At 36.2% G+C, this 25700-nt stretch overlaps 1 protein-coding gene across 4 annotated transcripts; it reads right to left on the bottom strand.

Moving 5' to 3' along the window:
• Window positions 1-469: 469 nt before the first annotated feature.
• epn3a (epsin 3a) lies at window positions 470-25403 on the bottom strand. 4 transcript variants are annotated; one of them, XM_065295536.2, is made up of 11 exons: window positions 25133-25403; window positions 18052-18760; window positions 12047-12165; window positions 7399-7476; window positions 7173-7262; window positions 5151-5237; window positions 4565-4703; window positions 3946-4107; window positions 1940-2035; window positions 1617-1841; window positions 470-1533 (listed from the first exon to the last, which is right to left on the bottom strand). In XM_065295536.2, the coding sequence occupies exons 2-11, from the start codon at window positions 18647-18649 to the stop codon at window positions 1247-1249; spliced, it is 1881 nt and encodes a 626-aa protein (XP_065151608.2). In that variant the 5' UTR covers window positions 18650-18760; window positions 25133-25403; the 3' UTR covers window positions 470-1246. The 4 variants fall into 4 exon arrangements, with proteins under 4 accessions (XP_065151608.2, XP_073670170.1, XP_065151674.2 ...); XM_073814069.1 differs by having other exon boundaries at window positions 1940-2005; XM_065295602.2 differs by having other exon boundaries at window positions 3946-4104.
• Window positions 25404-25700: the final 297 nt, after the last annotated feature.

Below are 25700 nucleotides of genomic sequence, written 5' to 3'. Positions count from 1 at the left end.
TTCCTCTAACGTTGAGACAACACAAAAACGTTCTTAGAACGTCAAGAAAACTGGACACTTTTTCCGTTGGCAGAACGTTTTTGGGAACCTTGGGAACTTTCAGGAAACGTTCTTAGAACTTTTTTCTGTTAGCTGGGTCATTGTCCAGGTCGTTGTATTAACGTTCTTAACTACAGTATCTCACAGAAGACGAATCACATCCAGTGTCTTCAATCCTACTGGTAGTCACTATGCTGTGTCGCTGCTCATTTGCATAAAGTTCAACTTCTCTCAATTTTGTTGCATCACTGGACACACCTACAACGCATTGCCGATGGTCACTGTGGCCTCTAGACAGTCGCTCCTCTAGGGAAAGCGTACAGGAAAAGCACAAAAACAGGAAGACTGAATAAACTGAGTATACTACATCAAAAACAGCTGTTTTATTCAAGAAATCACAGGTAATGCTAAGTACACACCACTCCAATGGTCAACTGTCTGGCATAGTTTTATTGGTGTGGTTAGAAGAGTCAGATTATTCTGATTGGCTGTTCGACTTAGCCAACCAGTGCACAAGAAGAAAAATGAAAGTGACAAAGCAAACAACAAAGTCAAGAGGGATCTCATTTAAGGGCTGACAACGGCAGTGCCACTTGCAACTTACCAGACATTACGGACATGACAAATCCATCTGTGATGAGTGAGATTTGTGTGAAACTGGTAAGCGAGTGTCGCTTTGTTTGTTTTGTATTTCATTAGTCACTCACTAGCTCTTCTGGTTTCAAATTTTGAGTAATGAATACCAACTATATTTACATACTACCAGGTCAACCGTCGGCTTGGTGTGTCAGGGCAAATCTGGAGACACAGCCAATTTGAGCCCGACCCGACACTCCGCCGGCTTAATACCTAACTAAATCTGTGGTATCTGGTAATAGTTGAGTCAGGTCGGTAGACATCAGGGCCATTATATGATTGCTTGACAAGGCACATGTGATCCAAAGACTCATCTCGATTGGAAAAGCAACTTTTCATGACAACTTTCATGCAACAACTTGTGTCAATGCATATCGCTGTATGTGTGAACGGCCCTTAGGAGTAACTGCAGCGTGTAAAACCAGAAGGTTGTGATAAAAGCCAAGCCATAAAAACGAAGTAAAACCAGTAGGTTTGATAAGCAGCTGATCCAGTTTTGTAGTTAAATTGTCTTTTTAAAAGCATTGTCTTTCTCCAGGCTAGTAGATACTGAGTGCGGTCGAGTTTTCCTTCATAGGAATGGATTCTGGTTGTGTTGGTCTGGATCGGCAAGCATGGATGATGTTGAAAGGGGTAGCAGCGGTTGGGGCAGATTTCCAGGGATTTCCTGTGGGGCTTGTGCAGACTGGGTAAATGTACTGGGAAGGGAGGTGGGTTGTTTACCGACAGGCAGGGGTAGAGAGGCATTAAACTGGAGCGAAGTGGGTACAGGGGATGTAGAAGTGGGCCGCATCTGATTAAGCGTGAGGCGGGGTTGATCGTTTTGGAATGGATTAGTTGCTGACGGTGCGCTCGGTCCTAGAAACGAGAAAAAAATAAAGAGAAATTATAATATTTAAAAAAATTAACGTCGGCCCACAGTTCAAGTCCCGCTTTCTAACCTGATAAAAATGGGTTGAGGTTCTTGGGGTTGGAGGGAATCAAAGAGTCCAAGTTGACAAGTGAAGCTGCGGTGGGACCCAAAAATGCCTCTGGGGTGCTAAAGGCTTGAGGTGTCGGTTTAGGTAGACTTTCACCGAGGGAAGACATATTGAAAAGCTCGGGACTGCTGTGTCCGTTCACATTTGCCTGACCTCCATCCATTGCCTCATCAAACAAATCATCATCTGTTAAATAAGGAATTCAACATTAGCCATTTGTGATGAAAAATAAAACTTTTAACTTGAATAAATTTTGTTTTAAAGAATATAGTAATCGTGATTGCCTGAAGGACTTCCAGCGCGAGGAGATGGAGTTTTCAGAGGACCAATCGATCCTTGTTTATCTGCAGCTGGAAGAGAAAAGGGATCTGCTCCAATTCCTATAAAACAATAATTATTTGTGCACAGTGTGTAATTCTTTTGTATAAATAAATATACACACATACATGTATGTATTTAAGAAACATCTATTATTTTATTATATTTATATTTGTATATTAATATTTATATATTTTCTATTATATATACATTTTTAAAAAATGTATATACATAAATAACATCTTTCTTAAATGTTTACATGTATGCGTTTCTTTATATATACATAATAATTGACCTATGGCTAAACCACGCCCCCAAACGTGATGAGCCAATCAGAGTGCGCTAGCTAACCCAATACACTCGGACATTCTCTGCTTTCACGTCCATTGAACAGCATTGCAGTTAGTCAGTTTTCATTCGTTTTAATATGTTTTTTCTTGTCATTTTTAGTTTAAAATGGTCAAACGGTGTGCATGGGTACATGCAACTCCGACACTAGATATCCCAAGATGCTGGGCAACGTTGTGTATTTTTTTACCCTTATTTTATTTTACCCTTTCCCAAGCCACATCTCAACTGAAATAAGTGTTTGTTCTGGATTAAGTTATGCAGTAAACCACAACACCAACTAAGCGTGGATAAATTAAACAAGGATGTCTGCATCTGTTCTAAGCTAAGTCAACAACGTATTTGAACGTTATCTTTAACATCTCTAACGTTACGTTAGCCTAACATTAGAAACTGTTAACGTAAGCTTCTAGCTGCGTTGTACATCATATCACTTAGCTTCATTAACGTATCTGTAAATAACCAAGATTACAAATGTTATTTGTAAAAGCATGTTGTGCTGAATGATTCATGTAAATATGATGGCAACGAGATGTGATTTATTGCGTTTAGACTGTGACCTGTAAATTTTTGCGTGGAGCTGAAGCTTTTCATCGACCTTCTCAACAATAAAATTAATAATATAACCCCCCAATGCATAGTTAATTCAGTTTTGGTGACTTCGAGATTAGATATAGTCTTTCTGTCTCCAAAAATTATTAATTGCCTCTTGTGAAATGTCTCCTCCTGTTACAGCTGCCATAGCGCCTGTTCACCAAATGTTGATTGTTTATCCGAGTGAGTGGAGGGGGCGTGGCTTAGCCATAGGTAAATTAAACACAAGTATATTATGCAAACACAAACTTTTATTTTGTATGTGATTAATCGTGATTAATCTTTTGACAGCGCTACAAAATAAATACTTAGCAGATACTAGCATATAAAAGACACAGTTTCCTAGAAACCAGACCAAAATTGATGGCTTATTCTAGAATTATGAGTATATAAAAATGTTCTCCATTATAAACTCTTCTCTTTAGTATGTTGTACAGTATATCCTAATATATTTGGCATAATAGGACCTGAAATTTGCATTAAGATTTTAGGTGGATATTGGGTTCATTTTAATTCCATGTTGTCCCCCTATGGTGAAAATCAGGTTTTTGTTATTTATATGTCTATGTGGTGTTTTTAATTTGCTTTAAGACAAACCATGTGCACATTCATCATTCAACACCACTGCCGAATATTTTCTCCATAAATTTGTTTTTTCTCTCATTCACGTGGTTTAAAATGTGTCTGAAAATGCAAAATGTAGCATCTATTACATACACATATGTCTATGGTCCCAGGTGGTGCGATAGAGGCGGGGTCTAATTCGAATATTCATATATTCGCGTATACTAAATAAGGAAAGAGAGTACAGCAGTTACATTCAAGCTGTTTTAAAGCTTGAAAAAAATACTGCGACAGGTAATACTTTTATATATGCTATTATGACGCTCAAAGATGAGTTTTAACTGATAAAATGATTGACTACACAAATCATGTATAGCTTCATGATTCATCTATAGTTTGCAAGCTTTTACTCGTTTATGTACGTCTGGAATCACTAAAGATCAAATCTCTACAGGTCTGTTTGTACCAGTATGAGCAGGGGAGATCCAGGTTTGATTTGGTCCGCTCTGAGGGGCTTCCCATGGGTCAGGAGGGGGCTGTCGCTGTGCCCAGGGCTGGGAATGAACACTTGAAGCAGCTGCACCCATCCATGAACTTCCATGTTTGGCATTTAAAGAGCTGGGCTCTGCTAAAAAAAATATTAATAAGATAAATATATGTCACATTTAGATAAAAAGATGTCATTTTGCCTAAAGGTACATAATATATTACGCAATTCAAGGATTATATTGTTATATATTATGTGACCTCAACATGGCACCCATCATGCCAGGTTGGCTACTATTTAGGCTTATTACAGTGGTTCTCAAACTGGGGAGTGAACCCCATTGGAGGGAAAAAGATGGTGTCATGCATAAAATACATCAATTTATCATAAATTTTGTTTAATTAAACCTCAGAAAATTAAGCTACTAACCATCAACAAAACATTGTATCATTAATGTTTTGCTTAATTCAAATTCTAAGTTTGTGATTGTTTTATGTCATGAATTTTCTTTAGGGGGGCTGCAAAGGGATGCACCCTACACAGGTGGGACGCCAAAATGTTTGAAAACCACTGGTGAAGAAGAACTCACTGATCTTACCCAGACAGTCCCATGGGTCGACCTTCAGAGGACCAGGTTGGGCTATGCTACTATGGCCTCCAGATGAATCCCAAGGATTGGCACTCGAAGGCACATCAGGGGCTGGAGCAAAAATATCTACAAGATCCAACATGGCAGACTGCCAGAAAAGAAAGCAGAACAGCACTTCAGACTAAAGATGTTTTAGGTCACTACGTATTACTTATGCTTCCTTATGCTACAATTCATGATTCGTCTGCAATGCAGTTGTCCTAATGAAATAACAGCTTAGCACGTACATTTTTTGTATCTCTCTTTCTCTCTCTCTGTCTCTCTCAGAGTTGTGCAATAAACACACTGCAGTGGATCGTGGCTATAGATTCTTTTGTAAATTAATACATGTTATACTGCAAATACAATTTGGCCAAAACAAGGTTTCTAACAAGGCCAACTGACATCATGCTGCCTTCCTGAGCTCACAATGTCAATGTATTTTCTCTTATTTTCATTCTTTTGTTTTCTGCCATTCATCAATTTGTGATCAATATAAGGAAAGGAGATTAATTTAGGAGAGATTTATTGTAAGTTTAAAAGAGTTGTCTCTTACTCCTCCTCCTATGGCTCCCAAATCCCGTTTGCTCTCCTCCAGAGCTTTCTGGAGCAATGATTCATCTCCCTGACGACTGCGCTCCTCCTATATTGACCAACAGACAGATGTGTCAAAGTTAAAAGCATATGTAAACAACTTTAGCAAAAAATATTTTAATAAACCACTTAAAGGGACAATTCACCTAAAACTGAACACTTTGTCATCATTTAGTCACACCCATGAAGCTATGATGTCAAATTATTACTTTATTTTTTGAAATGTTAGGAAGAACGTCAGGTAGATTCACACTGCCAAGCTCCAAAAAATCTTTAAGAAAATTATGGGGTTACTCAATGATATTATAATCCCATCTGAGCGCTTTAATGCTTGTGCACAATGTGTTCAGACATGTGTTCAGTCACACCAGGATTCGTCATTTGTTCTTGCAACCACAAGCACATTTATTAGGTATGTGGGGGGGGTGTAGCTTACAAATAGTCACATTGATATATTGGAGCGGGACAGTTTTAATGAAAACACAGTATCAGTGGCAAACGTTAATGTCTTACATTAGAACACTAACATTTAAAAAATTTTTATTTTTTTAATGGATGACTTAAAAGGGGTCACAGTGTGAAAATCTGACTTTTTCATGTTTAAGTGCTATAATTGGGTCCCCTGTGCTTATATCAACCTAGAAAATGTGATAAAGATTAACCCAGTAACTTTGTTTTGGTAAACCAATCTCTGCAAGCATGTGAAAAAACGATCATTCAGATTTTGCCTGTTTTGTGACATAAATAGCGAGTTTTATTACAATAATACCATCCCTTAATCTGCACTATCCAACCATGTTATTTAGTGCAGATTAATTTTAACAAAACACCATCATGGCGATCAGTGTTTGCATTTCATCAGCTAATTTGCATTTAAGGAGACACACCCAAAAACGGCAAATGTTTGCTTACACCTACAAAGTGTCAATTTTAACATACTATAATAAATTATTTGTGGGGCATTTTGAGCTAAAACTTTAGTGCTGGGCAAAGATTAATCGCGACTGATCCCATACAAAATAAAGTGATTTTTTGCATAATATATGAGTGTGTGCTGTATATATAAATACACACACGTATTTATGTATGTATTTAAGAAACATTTACATGTGTATATATATTTATTTATATTTTTATATATTCTATATTATATATAAACAAAAAAATGGATATATAAATAAAAAATGTTCTGAAATGTATATATGTACGTGTCTGTGTTTAAATATACATAATTATTACACACAGCACAGACAAATCTATTATGCTAAAGTGCACTTTCATTTTGTATGCGAATAATCGCAATTAATCTTTGCCCAGAACTACTTCACATATGTACTCTGGTGACACCAAAGACTTATTTTACATTATTTTACAAAAGTCTCATAATATGTCCCCTTTAAATGAAAACAGCAAATAAGAGGCCAGAATAAATGTGAACTCTTTCAATGAAGTTTAAGAAGCATCTCGAGTTGAGACACTGAGGTATATCAAATATTCACTTAAACTGGTAAAGTACAACATTAGTATTGGCTTGTTTGCAGTATTCAAAATCTGAAAACATAGCATATTTTGTTATATTGACCAAATACATGTAACGTATATTATTATTTTATTAGACATTTGTCAGAAATGTTGTCGACAGTAAACAGAATGAAATAAAAATAAATATAGTAAATTTAGAAAAACTGAATATAATCATGAAAACTTTTTTATAGCGGTCCCCTAATGTTTAAATGAGTTGCGGACCTCTTACTTTTTTTGTACAGGGAAATATACAGTAAACTTGGACAAAACAAAACGACAGCCATCCAATAAATGTATCATAGTGCTTGTAGCTCACGCTAATTTGCAACACTTTGGGCCTGTGATAAGAACTACCGTATACAAGTTTTTAAACAGTTTTTTTAAATTTATTAAATGATTTAATATTCAGGCATAATTTCCTGGGAGTGCTCCTTTTAAAAGCCATGATCCAGGAGGTTACCTGTTGATGTTCCTCTTTACTGAGGCTAAGGGCCAGCTGGAGCTGTGCTTCTTCATCCATGTCCTGAACGGATGCCGGTGGAGGTGCTGGCTACACACACCCATAAATATAATCAGCCAAGACACAACTAAATGATAGTAAGCAATGAAGAGCTTGCTTCAAGCCTAACACTGCTTAACATACAGGCATGCCACTAAAAAACAGTAGGTGTAAAACGATGCAGTACCTTCTGTGCCTCCTCTTTACTGAGACTCATGGCAATCTGAAGCTGCGTCTGCTCATCAATATCTATAGCAGGAGGTGGCTGGAAAAGAAGAGAAGCCAATGAATCTGACAGAAACCAGTTGATTTAAATACAGAAATTATTGAGTTGTTGGAAAAAACAAGCTGCGAGTTTTTTAAAAGATAAAAAATAATGCATTTTAAATAATGTTAGACACTTATGCAAAAAATTATAATACTATTATAAGTAATTAATAATAATAATAACAACAATAACAATAATAAACTTTATTGTTATTTATAACTTTATTTGTTTATCTATAAAAATAATACTAATAAAAAGTAAAAATCAGTATTGAATTTTTGAAACCGATGACTGAAGTAGCCTACTTTCTCATGCATACTAATATAATGCATACTTATACAAAAAATAATAATACTATTATAAGTAATTATTAATAATAATAATAATAATAATAACAATAACATTAATAATAATCTTTATTATTATTTATAACTTTATTTGTTTATCTATAAAAATAATTCAAATACAAAGTAAAAATCAGTATTGAATTTTTGAAACCTATGACTGAAGTGCTACTCTCTCATGCATACTAATATAATGCATACTTATACAAAAAATAATAATACTATTATAAGTAATTAATAATAATAATAACAATAACAATAACATTAATAATAATCTTTATTATTATTTATAACTTTATTTGTTTATCTATAAAAATAATTCAAATACAAAGTAAAAATCAGTATTGAATTTTTGAAACCTATGACTGAAGTGCTACTTTCTCATGCATACTAATGCAACAATGGCTCATGTGTATTGTGGCTCAGTGATTGGATCAAACTTGTTCTTTCTCATGAAAAATGCATGGAAACGCTCAGAAACTGATGACATAGTACTCATATACTGCAGCAACAACAGCCAATACCATTTTAATGTACATTAGGGTCAATTGAGTTTTTATGCAAATTAAAGTGCCTATCATGATATTCCTAATATTGCTATTTTTAATTTATGGATGACTGGACATAGAATTCTTAGAAGTCCAATGTTAAAATCTGCTTTATATTAGCGTATTAAAAGGACGGTGATCAAGGCTGATGCTTGATCTAAATACAGTACAGTGTATTCTACACAGGAAAATCCCCAGTGTTAAATCAACTCTACCAGTGTTAAATCAACACTATTTGGTGTTTATATAATCCACACCAAGATCGGTGTTAAAAAAGAATGGTGTTAAAAATATAACTCTGAATCAGTGTTATAGTTAATGAGATAATGAAGTGATGATTAAGACATTAATGGTGAACACCTGCTGGTCATTCAAATCAATTACATTTTGGACATTTTCCTGTCTCTAAATTTTTATTTTCTGGAGAAAATACTAAAATAATAAAGAAAGACAAATTATTAAATGCAATAGATGAATACTGTTGGGTGTATGCCTCCAAAAGCTGCAATCTTTCACGTTTGCCTCTCTATTAGCATCTCTGTTTGAAAAATAACATGATAACTTGCAGTGTTATTTTCTAAATGGATAAGTTTAACTTCTAAACAGCTGTCAGAACAAAATACAAGTGCTCAACTATTCCAGCATCCACACGCGTGATTTAGTAGACAAATCTTCTTTCTAACGTGATGTCTCACAAGTCAAATAGACATTTATCACAAAATGTATCACATTTGTGTTTGTTATGAGTTCATTTGAAGTCACCATTACTGCGATTAGTGTTTCCTTTAGTAAGGCATTTGTCCCTTGACCTTCATTGATCTAACTCTCCTCTTTTAGCAATAGCAACAATATTTTATTAAGACCACTTGTTCATGGCTTCATATAGAGGGAGGCCCTTCCAGACCTTCTCAGTTTATTTTGATTATATTCTACTCTACAAATCATTGAAACATTTAATCACAAGTTAATTATAAAGAAACAGGCATATAAAAAAGCTCTATGCAAATGACATTGTTTTGAATGAGACTGCCGTAATGCTTTAGTGTTTTGTTTTTTAGTTTTTTGCTTAAGAGAGACTTCATGATTTCTGATACAAATCTCAACAATGGTGACAGTTAATGGTAAGAAAATTGCTAAATTTTTGTCATGTTGCAATGCATGATGGGAGTTATGAATGAGTTTTCTACAATCCTGGTACCCAGCATGCATTGCGGCATGACGTTTTGTTGTTGATTGTCACCATGATTGTGTTTTATAGGCTGATTGTTGATGTCTCATTGTGTCTGACTAACACCACAGATTATATTTGGGTAAACAATATTTAACTCTTCAGGGTATGTGGACTTTTACAGGACTGTTGGATTTCATGGGAGCCTCACATGGTTGGCAGAACATAAATTAAACACTTTTATTCAGTTATTACTTTTTATGATGTCATTGAATCCCAAGACTTATACTTTCATACTAATTAACATAGTAACAGTTATAGACTTCATGCCTCTCATCTTCATCTGCTTTAACAGATGTGTTTTATAAACACACTGCCACAATTAGCAGAAGAAAACTAACACTAATCTTCAAGACCCAAGTACCTAAAGGAAACACTAATCGGAGCAATGGTGACTTACTTTATCAACCAGATTTACAGCAGTTCTTTAGAAATTAAACCTTTCATACATGTAACTCTGCAAGCAAGTTGTAATTTTAGTTTTCAAACAGAGATGATGATAGTGTTCATTTGGTGAATTCATCTTTTGCATTTAATAATTTGGCTTTCTTCCTCATTTTAGTATTACTTTCTCCAGAAAAAGAGTCAACAAAATAAAAATTTTAAGACAAGAACAATTCCAAAATTGAGTTGATTTGACACGGAATGACCAGCAGGTGTTCATCATTAATGACTCAATCACTTCATTATCTTATTAACTTTAACACTGATTTAGTGTTTTTTTAACACCAATCTTGGTGTGGATTATATAAACACCGAGCAGTGTTAATTTAACACTGGGGATTTTGCTGTGTAGCACACCCATCCCACACATTCCCTTGAATGACAGCCCTGTTAAGCTTGACCTATGAGCACAGGATCAATACATGAGTTCAGTAACACACAAACAGTCACTGTAGCCTCACTTAGCCCTGCATTATCAGAGCATTCACAGTGAGATGAGAGGATGCTAATGTGCACTGCTGGATGACTGTGCACTTTCAGGACAATTACCAGAAAAGTACTAGAAAACAAGCATTAGGCTGTATTTAGTGATGTCCTAAAACCTCTCAGCAAATGACAACATTTATAACATTTGTCTAAAACAGCTATTTAAAGATAATTCTCCATAAAGTTCATTACATAAAGAGATGTCCTATTGGAATAACATGGACAGGTTTCTCACAATTTTGTGAGCCTTCAAGTCTTTGATTCTTTAAAGCAAAGGCAACCATAACCAAATGCTAAAAAATGTATATTAAAGGGCACAATAAAAAAATACACCCTCTACTTATTTTTCTACTTATTCCCTGCAAGCCATTTTTTGAAAAGTTGCCCTGCCAGGATTTCTTTGTGATTTTCAGAAAAGTTTCACAAAATGCCTTCCAGGAAAAATTTATTCTAAAAATATATAAACATACAAATATATCAAATGAAAGAACAGACCCTCTTCTTTCAAACAAACATCAAAGAAACCAACCAAAACAGGGACATTTTTTTATATCCTATCTATATTTTTTATCTGCTGATAAACTCTTAAATATGGGTATTTTTCTTTAAAAATACAAATGTTTTTAGCAAAAAGCTGAAATAATTGCATTTTTATGAAAGAATTTTGTTAGAGATCAGATTCAGAATGATTATCAAAACATATACAGAGTTTAAAATTTGTAAATAACGTTTTGGCTTCAGTTTTTTCATAAACTGGGTAATCTACTGGATAATCGCTGTACTGTAGATTAAAATAAAAATTAATTAGGAACACGATTTTTTATGCAAATGTTTTTTTCTTAATTGACGAGATAACTCATCAATGGTGGGGAAAGAGTTAATACACTAAACCAAAGTAGTCTTATTATGTAGTTTTGATTCTCTTAGTAATGTGATGTCACACAGATAAAGCCCCGCCCACAGGTACTGACTGACAGTCCTGTATTACCATAGTTTCTGTCCTCAGATAGTTGTATGCTGTCTGCTATTTTATTTTAAAATAAATATTTTATCTATTTTAAATGAAAGCGCTTACTGTCTCTTTTTATAAGAGAGCGAGGATTATAGTGGGTCCTTTGCATTTAAATATACAAACACATGTGTTTTTGCTGCACCCAAATAGGGGTAGGGGCATTTTTCGACATGCTATAATAAATTATATGGGAGTTGTTTTGAGCTGAAACTTCACAGACACACTCTAAACACCTGAGACTTATATTAAATCTTGTAAGAAATGCCATAATATGTTCCCTTGAAAGTACATCTATTAATTAAGCTATCTGGTTAAATTGTTTTGATGATAGTGTGATGATATGTTGTATTTAAAAGAGTAGATGTAGAAGATTTTCACTATTCTCAGATGTTAGGAGACCACTGCATGAGCAATATTTTTGATACTTTGTTGGGGCACCACTTAAATCCGATATTATATCCGGGTCTTGAATCGAAAGCAGTACTTTTACAGAGAATATGCTCACCTTCTCGCTCTCCTCTCGGCTCATGGCTAGTGCCAGCTGCAGTTGCAGCTTCTCCTCATCGCTCGTCTGTGGTCGCGCACGCTCCAGATCAGGGGCCAGATGAGGTGAGGAAGAGGAGGCTGGGATGAAGAAAGAGAAAAACAATTTTGACTCAACCTTGGTTTGGATGAAAAGGCCTGGCACTGCCAGTGAATGTTAAACGAGGGCCAGATCGCCTCTGTTCAATGCCGAGGCTGGAATCGCCTTCCAGTGCCGCTTTGACTCTGCTTTGGAAACAATGGGGTGTTTGTGTGGGCCAGTAGAAGCTGAAAGGTTTGCTGATGGGGCATATGTTATGATAACACCCCATGCAAGTTTTATTTGGCAGTGAACCCCATCTGGATCTGAGGCCAGGGAATCAGAAATGAAAGAGTTTGTTCCCTGTGTTCACATTTTTTACTCCATGTAAATTCTATGCATGTAAAAACATTTTCGTTACGGTTGGGGCTATCAACAAGCTAACTAAACCATGTATTATTATAAGTAATTATCAAGCAATAAGTAACATTAAAGCCTCGTCAACTTAATGTGTTCATATTTTATTTAATTCATTTTCATAAACAGCAGTTGTGATGTTAAAACTTAAAAATCATAATTTCTAGACCAAAATGTGTTGAGAGTCTGTTTATTAATTTCTCCAAGTCTGACCCATTTATATTATATCAACTTTGTATTTATGTGTTGTTAAGCCTGATCAAACCATCCTCATATCTCGGGTTTAGTTTGGGTGCTTAGTACGTTGCAGTCTTTTCTGTTATGGTCACTTTATACTGATTGATTTACGGAAATATATATAGTTTCCTAATTTAATAAATGACTTTATTATTTAAAGGTGTTTGAATCTTATAATATTTAAGTATGAATCTTATATGCAATGGAAATTTACAAGGGATTAAATGAAATAATCGCAGTTATTTGTAACAATTATGAAAGAAGCACAGAAAAATATGTATGAAAACGAATATGACAATAATTGTCAAATCTTTCAAAGCGATGAAACGGACAACACTATAATCGCAACTATTTTCAGACCATCAGTGAACTGTCAGGCTAATTTTATAATTGTGACATCCCTAATGCACTTCAAAAAATGACTTTCTTACTTAGTATTTTTGTCTTATTTTCAGTAAAAATGTCAAAAAATTCTTATAATAAGATGTATTTTCTTGATGAGCAAAAACACCTAGGATAATAATTCTAGTTTTTAGACCAAAAATATAAACTTTAAGTAAATTAGTGTTTAAAACAAGCAAAAAATCTGCCAATGGAATAAGAAAAATGTTCTTGAAATAAGTTAACTTTTTCATAAACACTCAATTCACAAAAAAAGTTCTTATTCCATTGGCAGATTTTTTTTTCTTGTTTTAAGCACAAATTTGCTTAAACTTTATTTTTTTGTTTAAAAACTAGACTTGTTTTCCTAGGTCATTTTGCTCATCAAGAAAAAACATCTTGATTCAAGAATTATTTGATATTTTTACTGAAAACAAGACAAAAATACTAAGTATGTTTTTTTGCAGTGTGAAACTTTAGATGGACATTATCTTATTGACAAACTAACCAGCTATTTATAATGTATAATGTGCAAACACATATCGCAATAGTTTGCAAAAAATGAGTGATCATTTAATTTCGATACTTCAAAAAGTTACGTATGGTCAAATTTTTAAGTTAATACGTATAATATAGTATCTGGCACATGGATGTTAGTTGGGATATGCGTGCATGTGCAAATGTGCATGATAGCGGTGATATGATTTTATAATTTTTTTAAATGTATTTTAATACAATCGAAATTGAGATAAGAGGTAAGAAATATTATACCATGCATTGAATATTGCATAATTCAGCATGCTATCACATATCGCATTTCCCCCTTCAATACCACTAAGCAGACTTTATACAAGTGTAATTCAAGGTGGAGGCCGTGGCCTTTAGCCTCCTTGTATGCACACCTTACTTTCACATCGGGCTTGGTCACCAGTTTGAATCCCAAGCAGAACCGGTTAAACAAATAATTTACTCTTAATCTCTTCACAATCATGCCACATGTATGACCTCAATGAGAATATAATGAGGGGAGGGCCCTTTTTTTTTAGAAAACTTTGTGATTCACACACAATAGCTGTATATTTTGTAGTATCTGTATCATCAATTATTTTCTCATCTAAATTATTCAGAAGGATGAAAGGATTTAGACAGAGCATGACTAGAAACAGGTCTGATTATTTGGAAATCACTGACATGAGCAGCTCCACATTATCACTTAGCTATCAATCAGCTGACCAGGTCAACCTGTGTCACCCATAAACTTCTGTACTTTCCCAAAATACCTGGCACCATGACAAAAAAATGTTGGCCTGTTAAAATGCAAGTAAAAGTGAAAGCAAACTGTGTGATCAAAAGCTTGAAAGACAATTCATATCGATCATTTGATCTATTTCAATATCAAAAGACAATTTTACAGTTTCATTAAAGAGTAACTAAACCCTAAACCAACTTTTTAGTTAATGATCTGTAATTGGCCTTTATTAGTGCTGTTCATTGATTTGAGTAACTTTTTTGACATTTGGGTATAAAGTGTTTCAATGCTACAATATATGGTGTAAAAACATCTGAGTGCTGCCCTCTTCAGATTGAACGGTGGCTACTGCAGTTTAATTTTCCTATTGGAAGTTGCGGTAATGCGTGACTTAAGCGGTACGATCCGATGACTGGTATGAAAATGAAACTTGAAAATACACAAGCTCTACAAATACAAATCAGTGAGCACATTGGTTTAGATGACCACCAACAACAGACTGGAGTAACCTTCAGTGGCCCCTACATGCTTTAAAATGACACTGAACACAGACGGAAATGAACTACCATCCTCGACGCAACATGAGAAAAGAGCCAAAAACCAGAATGAATGAAGGAATGAACATTCAAGGAATGCAGATGCATATCTGGTTTACAGTACGCGTGCATCATGTGATCAGTGACAGCAAACAAAAGACTGTGCAAGCGGTCCAATCTTGATAAAAGCAAGCATGTGAAACAAAGCACAACAGTTGAGTGCCAGATAGGGAAGTAAAAACCCTTTTCATTTTATGTGGAAAATGATTTTTAGCAATAACATCTTAAATCTAGAGACAACATTTCAAAATAAAAAAGCTCAAATGGCAAATTCCTGGAGATAAAACTACACTACCCCTTATCCTGTAATGAGGTCCACCTCAAACAAAAAGACAGGGTTTATACAGAAATCCTTAAGTTAAATTTACTACTTTTTACTACCTTTTTTACTACCTTCAGAATATTTTTTAAAACCATCACGAGACTGAATTGCAAGTGTTAATCAGCGACCTTTCTATTATTTACACAGATTTTGACATATATAACATACAAAAAAATTCTTCTGACTGAAATATTTTTCAGGCCAAGTCATATTCCTTTACCTAACACTTTATGTAGGCGAGACCAATAGCATTTTAAGGGGAGATTTTTTTGCCATAAATTCCACATTGAAGTCTCATGTGGCATATTGGTAGCTGTAGTTTGCAGGGCATTTCAGATTAAGGCGAAACATAAATAACTCACTATACTGTATAAAAAGAAAACATGAATATCACCACCTTTAATGAATCTTTTATTAATTATTTATTAATTGTAAATGTATTTATTTTAGCATTTACTAATAATTTTTTAATCAAAGTTGAAACTGTTAACATTAGTGAATGCACCATGAACCACGGTCAATTACTGTAATGACATAAACAAGAATTAATTAATGATTATATACTCTATATTTTTCATTGTTTGTTTATGTTATATAATGCATTTACTAATGTGAACAAATACAACTTTTTCATATCATATTATTCAGTACACATAAACAAATAATCCAGGGTCTGTTCTGTTCACACAACAGCTTACAGTCACAGCTCTTATACAGAAACTTTATGTATGAATATAAACCCTGAACGAGTAACTCGAGTCAAACTCGTGTACAATTCGCACAGGATGTCTGTAACCATAGTGACAGTTGTTAATTGAATGACTGTACCTTTATCAACAAATTATTATGTTACAATAGAGGCAGCGCTGATGTGCTAGTTTATGCGCAATGTTTCTGCTGTTTACTTTCTCCTAAGACCTAAATGGTCGTGTTTATATGAGGATATTTGCAAAGATGGGATTTTTTAGGCATATGTGTTATTTAAGGCCAATAAAGCGGCAAAAATACGTACAACACAAGCTCAATGAGAAACGAATGGGCGGCTAGCGTGCTCCTCTGACACAGAAACAGCGGACGCACTGTTGTTTGTGTTTGAATGGCTTAAAATCACTTGTTTTTAAACTGCTGTGCTTAAATATATGTACAAATGTTACGTTTTTGTGCCCACACGCAAATGCAACTGCAAGAACCGACAGGTGGATGACATCAAAGTCCCGCGAGAGCATTTCGGAAGCAGTTTCCTCTTATGATTCCTCGTCAATCGCTCTCACAGGATTTGGATGTCATCTGCCTTTTGGTTGTTGTGGCGCCACATGAAGTTTACCCACGAGTTAAACAAACCCGTTGTACCAGCCACTGGCTATATCAGCATAGCATTAAAAAGCGTGCCGCGGATGATCAGTAACGTGAGAAATCATTTACCCCCAAAATACAGGACCTCTTACGTTAGTCATACTGTGCAAAGACACGCAATTACCTGTTTGGTTTTCTTAGCCCACGAACTGAAAGGCTTGTTCAATCTTCATCATTTCGCTAAGCCAAGTCAATCGTCTTTTATACCTTTATCGATCTTCAAAACATCGGATCCTTTTTGCATTATAAGTTTGACCATGCTAACGTTAGCTGAAATAAAGTTTTACCTCAGCTTAACGTGATACAGTCAGAAAACCCGGAGTGGATCCGGTCCGTAGTGATTACAGAACGCTTACAGCGGAGAGAGGAACGTGATTCGGCTCCACTCCAGGCTTTGATCACATCCCAGAGACGAAAGATCTTTGATTATTTGCCCAGATATGCAGGTGATTTGAACTAATTTCCAGGCATCATAACATTACAAAAGGCAATCGAAAATTTACTACCTCGTCAGATGACGCTTACTACTTTTTACTGGCCTTAATTTGGCATAATTTAATTTACTACCTTTTACTACTTTTTACAACCCCGCGGAAACCCTGAAAGAGCTCAGTGGTGACCACCCATGACTGATGTACATGTGTAAAGTGATAAGGTTTAAAGTACAGTGGGTATTTGGTGCTTATCCAAATATTGGAGCATGTCTGCTATGGGTATAAACTGTGCCTCTCTCCTTTGGGTGCTTGTATGGGGGTCAGTGTTGGGCGAAATGCCCTATTTTGAGATCGTCCTATCGTCAGCCTGTGAGATTGCTGATAAACGATAATATTGGGGGACGGGGAAACAGTTTACTCATTTATTTATGTGTTCAATTTATACTCATTTATAACAAGTCATTTGATTGGTGGACAAAAAGAAGCTGATTTACTCTAAGGGCAGCACTGTCCCGACCGCAACCTTCTTAAAACTGATGCCATTTATCTTGCGTATTACAAGCTACGAAGAGTCTGAGTCATGTGCGTTTCAAGTTTACGTGCGAGAAGGAGTCCATGGCGCACGCATTCAGGTCCGAGCAAGAGTCCAAGACGCGCACATTACAAGTCCAGGTGCATGCGAGAAGGAATCCGTGCACGATACAAACTCTCACGCTCAAAGTGAAGCCCACAAACCCTCTCGTGCGAGGAAAAGCACGCAATGTGCATGTTAATGTGAAACCATGATGATAATTAAAATTACTATCACAAACTATCGTCATGAATGCCAGCTATCGGCAATATGTATGACGATTGTCAATACACAATACTATCATCTATCGGCACAGGTTTTTAGAGATTTAACACCTAACTGATCACAAAACCATGTCAAACAGCCAAGTAAAAACAATAAGACTTACAATTAAAGGAGGTCGGGGAGCCGTTAGTTCTGACGATCTCTTCTACGTAAGGCGCTGCCATGCTGGGCTGACTGGTGCGGCGCCCAGGGTAGGGAGGCGGTAAAGATCCGTAGCTCATCGAGCTACTAGCTCCTGCCACACGTTCACGGGTCTTGTGCGCTTGGGATCTCTCTTGCTTGAGCCGATCGTCATCCCTAAGTAGAGACACCAGCTGCTTGGACTTTTCACGTACGTTCAAGCCGTGGTCCTGACCGTCTCGGTCAATGTACTGGAAATCCCGCAGGGTTTGGATGGCGTAGATGTTCTCCTTGCACTGCTGGGCCACGCGCTCGGACCCCCTCTTGATCAAGTAGTCCAGCAAGTTAAGGGCCTTGTAGACGTGCCGCCAGTGTTTGCCATGGTCATTGAGCCTCTTCCAGATGATGCCCATGACTTCAGTAAATGCCACCACGTTGAACGTCAGGTCTGCGATTTCCAACATGAGCGAGCTCGGAGGACCCCAAGGGTCGTTGGACGTGGCCTCCCTAACCTTGATCTCGGCATCTGTGTAGTTGTTTACGATGTTCTTTACTTGCCGCCGTAAAGATGAGGTTGTCATGATGACTTTGGGTGGAAGAGGAAGGTGAAGGATCTGGTTTACGGTAACGGGTTTAGCGTTTTTTGGCCACAACAGTCAGCAATCCTCAGCAAAATCTATAGCTCTGTTAACCTGCAGCAAAAGGATGAAAAACAACAGTTAGATTTTACTTCGGCACTTAAACTTGGGGTCTCTGCCATGTAAACCTCAATACATTGCACATGCCTCAGACTTCTTTTGAAAATACCTGTGATTTTAATAGCTGACGAGTTTTGACATCAAAAGAAGTGACTTGGCTTCTCTCTGTTATATTAAACATACCAGGTGCAGTTTGTATTTTTAAAAGAAACTGCAATAGAGAAATAAATGCCATTCTCTATGTTGTATACTGTAAAACCTTATAGCCCAGAATATAGTTTGTTTTTTGTGTGCACGAATGTATACGCATGGTCGAACGCACAGCCTTACAAAGTATAGTTAATTTGGCTCGTACACAGCAATGCAACAAAATGCAATGCATCTACTGCATTCTCCTGTATGTGCATGCACGACATACGCATAAAAGTCCAGCGCTGCGTATATACCAGGGGACCCCCACCTTTTTTCACCACGGACCGGTTTCAGCTTTAAAAAAAATGGAAGTAAAGATAACAACCATGCATTAGGAAAAGTAATAATTGCTTTATTTAGGCTATAGTATATTTTCTATAGACGTGTAAAACCATATTTTGGCGAATTGTTTTTTACTTTCATTGTTTTTACTAGTTTGCCTGCCCATTTAGTCTTAATAATTAATGGAACCTAAACGAACTTGGCTTGCTGTTCTCGAAGGCAGGTCGAATCTTCGTCGGGCTTGAGACCCAATTCCAAGTAACAGAAGAGAAGAAAAATGCAGTGAAGGAGGAGAGATGCCAGAAGAATTGCGGCTGGGCGCAGAGGCACGGAGACTCACGTTTACCATGATTAATGATGATTGACAAGTTTAGGTTCCTTTCAAACCTACGTTAAAAGTGTAGCCGTTAAAATATTATTAGCCTTATAGTTTATTTTGATCATGGTGCTACGATCGATGGATAATTCTGAAGTTGTTTTAAAGAAGAATAAAATAATTACTTTTCAGTCATTTGCGCTGTCACACATTTGAACGTCTCCGCATATGTACATCATTGCGACGTACATTTGCAAATGATTCATAAAGTCATACCTCCGCAATTCTTTGATCGATTGTGTTTTAGAAGTACTGAATGCTCAAACTCTAATGACAGCAATGTGATCGCTGATGCGCTGGTAGAGAGAGAGAGAGAGAGAGAGAGGCAGAGAAAAAGAGAGAGAGCACGGCTCTGTTCAAAAGTGGAAATGATTGATGTTATTTGAAGTCAGCTCTTACAGTACAAAATACCCGATTAAGCTATTACGTGGCGGGGGCTATTATACACATTTTTTCGGGACGTTCTTGCGACCCGGTGGCAACTTGTCCACGACCCAGTACTGGGTCGCGACCCGGTGGTTGGGGACCTCTGGTATATACGCAGACTCTTGTGTATGCGTAAAAACTGAACTACACTTCTAAATTAAGGATTTAACTATTTTCCCGCCATTGACAAGTTCTCTCATCAATTAAGAGAAAATGCGAGTTTTTACCGTAATCTATAACTCGACTATTATCCACTAGATGGCGCTCCTACCCAACTTAGAAACACTGAAGCATCCACTGTAAAAAAAAAACTGTAGAAACTTTGTGTATGTTTTGATAATCATTCTGAATGTAATCTCTAACAAAATCCTTCAAAATGCAAAAAAGTCCTTTAAAAATGCTTTTTGCTCAAAATGTGGTAATTTTGAAGAAATCTACCCATATTTGACAGGTGATAAAAGAGAACAATTGAAGATAGGATGAATTTATTTCCGTTTGTTTGTTTGTTTGTTTGTTTGAAAGCAGAGGGTCTGTTCTTTCATTTGATACATTGTATGTTTATATATTTACAGAAGAACATGGAAGGCATTAAACTTTTGTGACAATCACAAAAAATACTGGAATCGGTTGGCAACTTAAAAAAAAATGCTGGCAGGGAAAGAGTTAATGCATGTAAGGCCTTTCAACTTCCAAACTTTTAAGCTTTTGTTAAAGCTCCACTGTGTAAGATCTACTCCCATCAAGCGGTGAAAGTCTATATGACAAGCAACTGAATAATACTTTCTAGCCCCCCCCCCATTCGGAACGCGTTTTAACTCGTACGGTGGCCCGGCCGTGTCATGCCAAGGTTAACATGGCTTCCAGTAGCTACAAAGCAAAAGCAATGAGAAAAAAATGAACAATTTGCAATGTCCTTTGCCTGTGATCCATCAAAGCACACCGATTTATGTTTAACATGAAAAAAGTCTGATTGTCATGATATGTCCGCTTAAAATCACAAACAAAAAGCAACCATGACGGGTTTAAATGGACGCGAATTAATATTATGTCAAAGTACAATGCTTATGTTTTAAGTAAACGTTACATGTCCGTGTATATGTAAGAGCTTTCTCTCATATTGGTGAAAAAAGATCACGCAACTTTCACACGCTTGTAAAATGAAACGAAAGACGCGCAGATCAGACGCTTTTATCAGAGTATTATGTCAGACATTATGTCAGAGTACAATGCTTATGTTTTAAGTAAACGTTACATGTCCGTGTATATGTAAGAGCTTTCTCTCATATTGGTGAAAAAAGATCGCGCAACTTTCACATGCTTCTAAAATGAAACGAAAGACGCGCAGATCAGACGCTTTTATCAATGAAAGGCTAAAAATAGCGCTGTCACCGTGTGTTTGTGCTAGAGGTCAGAAAAGATGAAAAACATTTATCTCAGTACCTCAGATTACATAAATGGGCGGAGAGACGGCGTGTGTCTGTTCGGACACATTAAACCACATGCATGTTTACACTAACAAGTGTTATGCATAATCATGCTAAAGTTAGCCAAGGAACTATAAAACTTCAAGTTTACAACATGGACTGTATAGATGTAAACGAATATGCTGAATTACCTGTGGAGAATATAGAAAGTGCAACTTCAGTGTCCCTTGAGCCCCCTCTTGGAAAACTAACTCCAATAGTGACTTTGGTCTTGATGTTTTTCCTGTCGCGTTGTCGTTTAAAATCCCCGTTTCGCTTCCTTGGCGATTTGTTTTAATGTCCTCGAGAATATGTCTTCAACAGGCTTTCAAATCAAAGCATTAGATCGCAGGTTCATCACGGTGTGCGGTTGTTGTAAAATCCGAAGGATTCAGCTACGCAGGTCACAGGCTGGATACGATACGTCATCAAGCCTGGTTTATTTAAATCAACTGAGCATTACATTCGCAAGTCATACGCATATTACATCAATTTACAATTAACTAAAAATAATTGTCAGCTTTATAATTGTTAATATTCTGAAATAAGACTGTCTTGATGACGTATACCGCCTACACATGCAACCTCCGAAGGCTTCAGCTATCAGCCAGCGTGAGTGTAGTCTGAAAGCGCGAAAGGCGGAGCTTGAATTTCAGGAATGTCCCTCGTCGGCGAATGTATTTCAAAGATGGAGGCACAACATGGATTCAGCCAGAGAGCGCTTCGACGGTATGCATTTTAAATAGCAGATTCTACACTTACGAGAATACTTTCATTAGTGGGTGGGAAGTAATTACACATGAATGAGCACATACTTTTGAAAGAAAACATGGGTTTTTGTTAAGAATTAACTCAATAAAGTACACAGTAGAGCTTTAAGTACTCAAACTTTAAAATTGAACACATTTGAAGAGAATGTCTTGCAAGTTGCCAATCTAGTAAGAGAAAAATGTGAACAGGATTGGGAATCAGACACATAACATCTTTCTGGTCACTGACACAGCTAGTCAAATACACGCATATCATTAACTAGCTTGTACAAACAAAGCATTCTGGCTCAACAAACTGTGTTGCATGAGTTTCTACATTGCTCATTTCAATTATTTACTGTAACAAAACAGCTAGGCATGAAAATGAAATAGGCTTACTACCAGGTCTTTGTTTTAAACGCACACCCTTTTCTATTTTAGCTATCATTTAATCACATGTCTGTTGATCATCCCTGGTACTATACGACAATCATAATACATATGTATTGTTTGTATTTGAATTCCTAAACAACACAATCTGTTGGCATAATAAAAAAGTGCATACCATTCGCATGCATAGAAATGATAATGTCTGAACAATATCAGCCATAGGAAATGTCTCTTCTTTAAAACGTGAGGTTATTTTTCCAAATTTTATTAGCAAAATTAGATTAAATTCTCAGTGGTCCATTGCATTTAGGACCATAAGGCACCGTGAAGTATTATGTTTTCTAGAAAGCAAATCCATTAAGATCTGTTGTGGTCTAATGGACACATAAATCCAAGAGAAAGCAGCTTGTCATTATCCTATGGCTTGACTAAGACTTCAGCTTTAATGGTTGTATGTCGGACATACACAATGTAAATACTTTATGATCTACATTGCATTAAGATAAATGGATGCAAGAATCGACTTCAAGTTAATTCATGTACAGCATATCACGGGGAGGAAATAACATAGTCATAGAAAATACTTGTGCTAGGTTTCTCTATTATTTTACTTAGAGACAACAATGATTAATTCTCTGAAAAACATTGTTAAATTTATATAAAACAACCACACCCTAAATGAAAAAGCTCACAAAGTCAAATGCTTGGGAAAGTGATATTAGTACACAGCAGGCCATGAACTTGATGTCCTGATACATTCCTGCTCTCTTTTAACAGAGTTCAGGTGATAATCAATAACAGCAGTTAGCATAACATCACATTCCTGCTGTGAGTCTGTTGGTTTAGCGTGCTGAGCAAAGAGGTTGGATTTTCAATAACAAAACTAAAGCAATCTGCACGCAATGCACAATTTTATCCGGCATGAATAGCGACGTATGCAAGCTTTTTTACCTCACTACTTTAAAATTTTGGTTACATACATATTAAGCAATACAGTGTAAAAAAGTGAGTTAATACAATACAATTTATATCACAAGGCTGTTATACGCTTTATTCTCATTGGCCGAGAAACATTTAAAGGGATAGTTCACCCAAAAATGAAAAGTCTGTCATCATTTACTTACTCTCATGTTGTTACAAACCTGTATTAATTTATTAATTTATTTATTCTGACGAACACGAAGATATTTAAGGAATGTTTGTAACCAAACCATTCATGAGCCCCAAGTAAAAAAAGAATACTATGTTAGTGAATGGGACACAATTTTAATTTTAGGGTGAACCATCCCTTTAACGGCTGTGCATTATGTTTTATTCAATGTACACCTAACCTGTCAAATGTCTTATGATAACCACCCGAGGAATGTCTTAGCAATGTCTGTGGTAACCGTGGTATCCGCTTTGCATCATGCTGCATTACCATCTTGGGTGTACATTGTTTTCTAATAATTCAATGGCTCGTCGACAATTATTTCTTACGTAAATAAAAGATAGCATTTAGTTTTCTTACTCTCTATATTATTTTAATTGGTAGTAAGAATTACATAGAAATAAAAATATGTTATGTCCACAGAGTTTATGTCAAACCTGTTCCCAACACATTTCCCCCTTTAAGAGTAATGAACTCTTCCATAAATAAAACCATGTTGTAGTGACGTCATCGCTTCAGGAAGCAATAATTTTTTAATCATTTTATCTTTTTTGTCAGCAGGAGACAAAATATACGAGACGAACATTTTCATATATTGATTTTGTATTGGTATTTTCTTAAAATGTCAATATTAAACGGTTTTGAATTGTCAAATTAAATAGTAAAATTGTCAGTCCTGTTCGTTACAATAGCCACAATTATACTATTTACATGTAATATTATTATTGTTATTTTTGTATTGTGCATTTAATAAACACGTCTCTGACAAAAAAAGTAGACATTTGCAGAATCGTACTCGAGACATATTTCAGGAAAGCAATAGTTTCATAAAATGAAACTTAGTAACTTAGTGTAACGTTACATTTTTTTTAATAACCTAAGTTAATGTACAGGTAACTAACACTGATACAAGTGCTTTAAACACTTTAAAAAATTTGCAATAACATTGCAGATGAATATTATGTGACAAACTTGATTTGTTTACTAACTCAACTCACAACTGTGATAAATTAGCCTAGTTTACAGTTTACTAAACAGTCGACTTTACAAGATGCTAAACACGCCGAAATCATCAAAATCCCACATTATAATCGCTTCAATAGTTTTACTGAACATTAACAGCAATGTAATAAATCACAGCATCAGACGCGTTTTTACTATTATGGGATATCCAGCGTTCGCGTGCTCTCACTGCGGTATTGCGGCAAAGAGCTGAATGTTGAAAAGCAACGTTTGTTTTGCGTGACTCAGCCGGAATACCAAACTAACATTTGGATATCTTCTGCAAACCCCCGAGAGTCAACATAGCATCCATCTGAACGTCCTTTGTGTCCTTACCTCTCATTGCTTGTCATAAAAGTCCCAACTTTGGGATCCTATGGGTAGCCGTGCTCTCCTCGACATCGCTGCATGTTTTCAATGCTGATGGTATTGGGTTTGTTTTAAATGTCCCGGACGCTCGCCCGCCCGCCAGTGAAGTTTGTTTATGTCGTTTGCTTTGTGTGGGCCTATCCGGTTAGGAGATTTTGGTTCATATCCCGAAAAAAGTCCCTGGGAGCCAAGCTCGCTGATAACAGATCCCCCCTGTTAAAAAACAGAGTAAACTGAACCGAGGGGAGAGGCTGAGGGAGGGAGGGAGAGACGGGAGCGCGCATGCCGACTCAGCCATTAACCCGTTGAGTCCCGAAAACAGAAACATAACCTATCATATTAATAATCCCCTACTGCATTTTAAAACAAACACATTTCTATAATGTTTATCTATATTTTCTGGGAATTATTCAATCCCAGAAAAAGGCAGAAACGCAGTTAAAAAGGTCCTAACTACAGTTATGTAAACATTTGTTATCTTTGAGGTTACAAATATGCACTCTTTAGGTACAAAGGTATACTTTTTTTGAGAGTA

The sequence above is a fragment of the Paramisgurnus dabryanus genome, chromosome 3 (genome assembly GCF_030506205.2).
Source record: "Paramisgurnus dabryanus chromosome 3, PD_genome_1.1, whole genome shotgun sequence".
NCBI classification, from domain to species: Eukaryota; Metazoa; Chordata; class Actinopteri; order Cypriniformes; family Cobitidae; genus Paramisgurnus; species Paramisgurnus dabryanus.
The sequence above is the reverse complement of the archived record's forward strand: the minus strand, read 5'-3'. Positions and strand labels throughout refer to the sequence as shown.